Consider the following 8,532-nt stretch of genomic DNA (forward strand, 5'->3'; position numbering starts at 1 on the left):
TGGTCAGACGTTTTAGGTAGCATCCATTACCTTTGGCCAGTGTACTTAGTGCATCTGTTGACGAGTATGTTTCAGGTGTACCCTATCTATAAATTGATATGGGAAGGAGGTGGGAAGAAAATTACTCATACTTATGCGAATGGAACTGACTTACAGGGAAGTGGCAAGAGTTTGATGTCTTCGCTGGACAGCTGGTGAACCACTTCGGATCCAGAGATAACGATCTGAAGCTGGTCGTTGTATTGGATGTAAGTCAATACCGTTTTACAATATGTTTTCATCAAATTACAAGATATGATTCGCCATTTCTATTTTGTGACGACATTTATGCTCAATATTTTTTTTTGTCCGTGATCGATAGCAAGCTTTGGCAGAGTACTATAAATACAACTTGGCCGGTGCTGTCTCCATCACCAAACACGCCTTGCATACATTGAAAAAAGAAAGGACAGAGAACACGGAGATGCTGGTAGGAAGGGCCTACTACCTGTTGTCTGACGTCTATCAGAAAGACAGAAAGTATGGACTCGCAGAAAAATACATGGATCTGGCGAAACTGGTAAGTTCAAAATAGAAACGAAACTGAGATGGGCTCCTTGTTATTCTATGGATAGTAGTAAATTAAGATCAACATTTACTGAAAGCAAAATATTGTAATGATCAATTGCATTTTTTCTTTAAAAATACTCGTTGGTCGTTGTTCATTAAAATTCAAATACGATATAAGGGCATTTTTTCCCACAAGCAAAGAAAGACCATGGCCTATCATCCTACATTCAATTCGTCACCTTGGCTTCGTTATTGTCGGTAAGCCATCAATTTACCGACAAATAACAAGGCCATTTACGACCAAAAGGCATCGCGGTCAGCTGGTAAATTTGCCTTCAGATGGGATATCATTTGCAGCCAGCTAGTCGGCGCCCATTCTTGTTTTCTACACAATAAAACGAACTGCAGTTTCTAATGCCATGGTTTTTTTCAAAACAAGGAATATACAATCAAACACTGCCACTGTAGTTTTTTTAACTTCATAATAATATACTGTACGACTAGATATGTTTATTTTTGCAGGTTCTGTCGAACTTTGAGATTGGAGAGGACACCGGTGAGACCTACTACAACAAAGCATCATTACATGCTGCCATTATTGGCCAATCATAGTTCTCCTCCGAGCAGCTTATTTAACGAGGTAACCAGGTTCTAGATCTGTTACTGCACACATAAAAAAAAAAGATCGCGGGATGATATGCAAACCTATCTGTTATCATTGTACATGACATAATCATAGTGGGAACAGGCTTGACTTTACTTGTACCCCTGCAATCAAGGATATTGCGGATGACCATTTTGTTCAAAACACTACTCTCCAAGCAGAGGTTGATCGCGCAAATATAGTAGTAGTCGGAAAAATTACATTCAACTGAAGAATAGTAAAGAAATTAAGTCCTTCGTGATTTTTGTGTTAAAATTTAAATGTCTTTTCACAGTATCCAGTTTTCAGTATCTTAAATAAACTTCATAAATTATTTTTTGGCGGCACATTAACATTTATTTTCAAACAGGTAATCCAAACCAGTTAGTACAAAGATTTCTTATGCATGATATTGTTGGGAACAACAGTTGCATTATTACCTCCATGAAAAAATGGAGGTATAGTTTTGAGTGTGTCTGTGTGTGTGTCTGTGTGTGTGTGTGTCTGTCTGTGTGTCCGTATATTGTGGTCAGCATAACTTGAGAATCTCTTGATGGACTACGATGATATTTGGTATGTGGGTAGGGGTTGGGAAGACGAAGGTCAAGGTCAATTTTGGGCCCCCTGGTGTGTGACCTTGGTACTGCAGCGCAACTTCCGGTTTTGCTATCTCGGTGTTCTGAACATGCTATGGTCAAGATTTTTAAGTATTAGATAGCTCTTGTGCTCAGGAAAAAATGACATAAGTTTGGGCCCCCTAGCGTCTAGTTTTGGGATAGCAGGGGCATTTTTGTCAAAAACTTCTGACGAGGATAACTCAAGAAGGGAATAACGGATTTTCATGATTTTTGGTATGTAGGTACCTTAGACAATGTTGTACAAGATAAAATACCAATTATGCAAAATAGGAGTACATTTGCATAATTAATGAGAATATTCTATCATAGCAGTTTTTTCAATGTATCTCTTGTCCCGGACGTGATATGGTCGTAACATTTGGGTGGTAGATAGCTTTTAGCGTCATGACAAAGTGGGGCAAGTTTCAGTCCCCTAACATTCAATTGTGGAACTGCAGGGGCGTTTTTGTCAAGACACTCCAAAGAGGATAACTGCAGAAAGGAACGACGGATTGCCTGCATTTTAGGCATGCAGGTAGCTTAGGCAAAGATGTTCATAATGATATACATGTTATGCAAATGATGACTGAATTTGCATAATTAATGAGGAAATTGTGCAGTTCCATTGTTTTCAATAACTGGACCTCAATACATGTAACACATGTTAATTATGATAGGTGGAATATAAGCAGATACCAAATATGGTAATGAGGAACTTATTTGCATAATTTATGTAAAAATTGCAAAACCTCTGTATGATTAATAATGGGAATTTTATAATTGTGACATGTGAACGTTAGTCAATGATTAACAACACCATGCATACATTATGTTAATGTCTCAGTCAATTGCATGAAATTTACGAAAGCTTTAAATTTTCATGGAGGTATGAGGTCGCCGAACTCTAGTTTCATTATGTTTCTTTGTGCTTTTTGCTTACCGCAGGTTCGAGAAAATCTGGAACTGGCTATTTGCCATTGGAGACAAGACACGTCGTCATGCCCAGCACACCAGAGAAGAGCACACATCAAACTAGCAGCCGTCTTGTTAGACTGCGCTTCCCCGCAAGGGAGGGGGCGAAATGCCTGTCCACAAAACATTGAAGCCGCTCGTAGGAGCATAAACATTGTGCGAACAGAATTCTGGGAAGGAATGCCAAAACGTAGTCGATGTCGTTTCCTCCTCACAGAGTCTGACTTGTACTTTCGTCAGAAAAGTTACGTTTTGGCAAACGAGAAGGCTTCGGAAGCACGGGGATTAGCCAAAAGCTGTAAATTTAACATAGAGGTAGACATGGCAGAGAAGAGGCTGGAACATTTGGCTGCTGTTTATCATTCCTTGCCAACTTGTGGTACTGATAAAGTGTTACAGGATGTTATTGCTTCTCTGTCAATTGATAACGACACGAGGGAAGATGTCACATTCTCAGAATCAGATATTGAATCATTGAATTGATGGAGTTCATAATAATTATATTTATGTGACTAGAGACCGACATTAAAGATACCAAACAGATAAAAAGTGTCCCTCTCGAGGCCTCACATATCTTTTAATTGCACTGGAAAAAGGCATTTAGGTTACTTCGCCTCTTTTTATAGCTGTATTAGCACAGGAGTAGGGCATGTCTTCATGTATCAAGTTGTAGTTTTTGTCAGTTGTCTTATTGGTGCTTTCGGAGAAGTGAAGCACTGTAAGTGGAGCTCTAGAATAAGGTGATGTGTTCCCTCTGATAATCATGGTAAATCAAAAGCGGAATCAACTATCCGAACAGGAGAAGAAATGTAAAGAGCGTGAGCGTAAAAAAGTGGAATATGTCTGATTATATTATGCTGTTAGCTGTATGCTGTGTCAACAATGCATTTGCTTACTTTTAGTAAAGTGCCCTGAGTAATGTGCCATTAGTTGTCACGACTGGCACCTGCTTTAATTTTGTGTTGTTGCTAATTTCGGTACAAATCTTAATTCTGTATTGTTTATAGGCCACGAAAAATAAACTACCTGAACATTATGCATTATGACTTGACATTCTACCAAAGGAACGTACTTTCATATGTTTATTGTATATTATTTTGGTTGGGAAGATCAACATTTAAAATATATTTACGCTTATACAACAATATCGGCATAATCATTGATATAAGATAAAACATATGTTACAAAAACTGAATATTTCTATTGATATATTCAATCAAGTTGCCAACGAAATGGAAACCTGTCCATTTGCAGTATCAGCTGGTTGCTAGAATGCATCATATATGCGTCCTGTACTGTACTTGTTAATTGATAATTATATATTAATATGATAATGATAAACATTAATATGCTTTTCAATCTTCTAGCCACCAATGCATTGTATCTTTTATGTTTGTTTTAAAACAGAAAAGATGGATTGTTCCTGTGTATATTTTCCGTTATCTCTACGAAAAACGTCATAATAATTGATAACGATCGACTTCTTATCTATGATTCTTACCTACCTTATGCGTATATCACTGGTAAAACTTCGTCTTTTCGGGTCAGTAGTTACATGCGGCAGTCCTGACGAGAACAATGGGCCCCGTCAGGGGCTCATTGTGGACCCCGCCAGGGGTCCGCGTTCGCCGTAGGCGAACTCTGACCTAAGGGCGTGTCACCATAATAAGGGAGGGACCTTAGGGGATATGACGTAGATGGCAATTAGGTAATCATGAGCTTAGCGGATTAAATGCCTGTCGTAATCTGATAGATATGTAATGGTATTTATTAAATGTGTGCTATTACGATTTTGTTCTAGGGTCTAATACACATGTATCTGTCTGGGCAAGTCTGAAAGACATAATGGATGTTCTTGCATTGTAATCATTTCCTGCCATCCTGAATGATGGTAATTATCACCGAAAGTGGATTAGTTTTATTTATACTAGAGAGTCAATGACAACGTAATTGAGTCAATCACCTGTAATTATATCCGGAACTTGTAGTTGTATGGAAACAATAACGCCATCTGGACGTAGACGTGGAAAGACAATGCGTGGCTAATTTGGCTAATCACTTCCGTAATTAGCGTCGGAACTTGCCGTATGAAAACAATAACGCCATCTGGTCGTAGCCGTGCAACAGACAGTGTGTGATTATCTCTGGGGGCTTTTTTGCCTGTGACACTTGACTTATAATTTACACAGCGTAAGTAAGTAAGGGTATAATTGCTTGTTAACATACAGTAATACTGGAAACTAAAAGAAAGAAAGAAAGAAAGAACGTAATAGAATAACGTCAGACATCTTATCATGTCGTGTGCGTGGGGGAGGGTTTGCGGTAATGTTTTATTGTCGAGATAGGCTTTGTCACTTTTGCCGGACGTAATTAAGGGGTAATTAACACCTTTTATGTGTTTTTACCTACTTCTGTTGTAAGAGTGGCATATGGTGGGGTGTATGTGTTTTTTTGTTCATTGCTACTAGAATTGTATCTATGGGTGTAACCGTTTTACAAGTTCTAGTAATTAGAGTAAGGCGTGGTCATGAAAGTTGATTGGCTGAGCTCAGTCACGTGAGAAAAGTGTTTAAAAAGTGTCAGTCCCGCCAAGGTGTTTCATAGAAGGCATGTAATGCCGCTATGGGCGACCACCGAAATTTTGACCGTCGAAAAGATGCACCAGACCCGACAGAAAGAGCCACGGAGGGAGATCAACAGGTGCCTAGTACAAGTGTGGGAGTACCCCCAGCCGTACAGGAGGACACGGGCTGCACCGATCCTGTACACACGCCGATCCAAGGGACACGTCGGGTAAACAAGATCACAGACCCGGCGACGGGGAGAGTGTTTACATCGCTCTCGCTAAGATACCGTGAACTTCTACTTGCGGGGAACAAACGGAAACTGCAAAACGCGGCGACAGCTCAACCTGTGAAGAGGTGTGTACTGTTTGGTTATTTTTATTGTTGTTGGTATTTCATCGCAGATGCTTTAGACTGTGTGTCTACCTTTTATTGTGCTATGCGTCGTTTCGTCAAAAATATATATATATATACATATCTTTACTTATGAGACGGTGTTTTTGCTTTTTCCTATAGGCGGCGACAAGACGACAGTGTCGAAGAAGTCGGAAGCGTACATGCAACGGGTCAGCAACATGAGGGGGCAGCGCAAACTGGGGCCATCACAGACCCGACGACGGGGAGAGTCTTCACATCACTCTCGCGGAGATACAAGGAACTTCTGCGTGCCGGGAACAAACGGAAACAGCAAGACGGGGCAGGGCTGCAGACTGTGAAGAGGTATGTGCGCTTTTATTGTCTTTTATTATTTTAGTAACCTTTGTTTTAGACTGTGGCTATAGTATTCTTATGATGGTTATGCGTCGTATTTTCAAAGACAAAAATCTTTACTCATGATACGGTACTTTTTAGGTGTTTTCTATAGAAGTCGTCAAGACGAAAGCGTGGTTGTTGATTTCCCAGATCTAGACATTGATTTGAACGATGAAAATTTTGAACAAAACATGGATTCGGACGTAGAAGTTGACATGGTTGGCAATAACGAGGATAAGTTCATTGTAGAGCATGTAGCGCAAACCACTGCCAAGAAATTCGGCGGGAACAAAGTAAAGTTGAAAGCCAAACTCAAAGAGCAATCAATCACAGACAAAGACGAAATAATGGGGGCTATGCATGGCATGTTTGATGGCGTAATAGAAAAAGTAGGGAAGGAACTAAAAGACAACGACAAGATGAGGATGATAGTGTGCAGTAAAAGATTGGATCGTCCAATCAGCACAAAATTAGTTGACAAAACAGACATGACAGCAGAGTTGATTCTGTCTCAGGTTGAGAGAGTACTTCAAAGTCATCAGGAATTTGTAATTGACGAAGACTTCTACGTTGAAATGATCTCAGTTCAACTTCCGGAGGCAGGAGGAACGAAAGGCGGAAAGAGAAATCCGTTTTTTGCATCAGAAGGCGAGTTCGTCAATAAGAAAAATTCTATCATAAGGATACAAAACGACGACAACCTCTGTTGCGGTCGCGCTCTCGTAGTCGCAAAGGCTAAGGTAGACAGACACCCCCGGTGGAACAGTATCAGACAGGGATGTGACATTCAAACACAGCTAGCTCAGAAATTGTACAGGGCTGCAGGGGTAAAGATGGGGGTTTGTGATTTGGAAGACATTCAGAAATTCCAGACTTTTCTTTCCGACTATCAAATCGTAGTAGCTTCACGCCAACAGCTAGATCAGGTAGTGTTTGCGGGACCGCCAGTGCTTGACCGAAACAAACGATTAATGCTCTATCTTGTTGACAAACCGCAGCCACATTACCATGTAATCACCAAAATGAATGCGTTCCTCGGAAAGTCTTATTACTGTTGGAACTGCTACAAAGGGCATGACAACAAGAAGACGCATAGATGTGAAATTGAAGAGCGGTGCAAGATTTGCAATACGAAAGGGTGTCGCCCGGCATTGGTGATTAAATGGGTACACTGTGAAGATTGTAATCGATACTTTCAATCCGAATCTTGTTTCAATAATCACAAAACCCCAGGTGAAACTGGAAACACTGTGTGTAAGAGGTTGATTCGATGTTTCACCTGTAGAAAGATGGTCCTTAGAGACTATGACAAGCACGTGTGCTGGTCCCGTATCTGTCGCTACTGTGAAGCATCTGTAGGCGAAGATCACTTATGTCACATCAACCGAAGATTCAGATTCAGATTCAGATACAGATGATAATAACCCCTAATGTTGTTAAAGCTCCTGAGGTAGTAGAGCATGGATTAAAAGACATTATGACAGTTGAAATAACAGATGAAGATTTGAAGTCATATGAAGCATGTAGCAAAAGAAAGAGAAAGACAGTCGATGACGAAACGTTTAAAGAGATTTTGGAAGAAGAACTGTTTGGAGACGATGATGATGATGATGGTGAACCAGAAATACCTGATGAAAGCGAAAAGAAGGGGAAAAAGAAACAGAAACGTAAAGTGTTTTACTTTGATTTTGAAACTGAAATGACGTCAGGTGTGCACAAGCCTATCTTATGCGTTATCAAGGAGTCAAACAGTAACATAGCATATGTAGCCAAAGGCGAGAACACTACTGCCAAAGTCTGTCAATGGATGATGAGACCCGAACGCAAAAATTCTATTTACATAGCACACAATGCGAAGGGGTTTGATTCTCACTTTATCCTAAGATATCTCCTTGACAACGCCATCAGACCTAGAGTAACCTACTCTGGCGGCAAAATCATGTGCATGGTAGTACCGGGCCTTAACATAAAGTACATTGACAGTTGTAACTTTCTCTTAATGCCTCTCGCCTCGCTTCCTCGGACTTTTGATTTCAAAGACATGACGAAAGGCGTTTTCCCACATTTATTTTCGTCATTGGCAAATATGAGCTACGTGGGGCCCTTACCCGACAATGAATTTTACGATTTAGAAGAGAAGTCCACCGAGGATCGCGCTAAATGGTTCAAATGGCTGAATTCTAAACGAGAGGAAGGATATGTGTTCGATTTTCAGAGAGACCTCTTAGAATACTGTATCATTGATGTCCTCATCCTAGAGAGAGGTTTCAATACATTCAGAGAGAAATTCAAGCTGATGAGTGATGGTATGGATCCTATTGATAAATGCATTACAATAGCATCAGCTTGCAACCGCCTCTTCAGGAAAATGTTCCTTCAACCTGAGACAATTGCCATTGTCCCCCCGCAAGGGTACAGATTTAGGGAGATGCAT

At 40.3% G+C, this 8,532-nt stretch overlaps 1 protein-coding gene across 1 annotated transcript in view; it reads left to right on the forward strand.

Moving 5' to 3' along the window:
• LOC118427531 overlaps positions 1–3,330 on the forward strand; it is a 4,278-nt gene extending 948 nt beyond the window's left edge. The window contains exons 3-6 of the mRNA XM_035837368.1: positions 157–248; positions 362–559; positions 1,072–1,189; positions 2,755–3,330. Coding sequence (XP_035693261.1) covers positions 157–248; positions 362–559; positions 1,072–1,161 — 380 coding nt within the window. The 3' untranslated portion in view covers positions 1,162–1,189; positions 2,755–3,330. The remainder of the gene's footprint in view (positions 1–156; positions 249–361; positions 560–1,071; positions 1,190–2,754) is intronic.
• The last annotated feature ends 5,202 nt before the right edge of the window (positions 3,331–8,532 follow it).

Source organism: Branchiostoma floridae, chromosome 12 (genome assembly GCF_000003815.2).
Source record: "Branchiostoma floridae strain S238N-H82 chromosome 12, Bfl_VNyyK, whole genome shotgun sequence".
NCBI classification, from domain to species: domain Eukaryota; kingdom Metazoa; phylum Chordata; class Leptocardii; order Amphioxiformes; family Branchiostomatidae; genus Branchiostoma; species Branchiostoma floridae.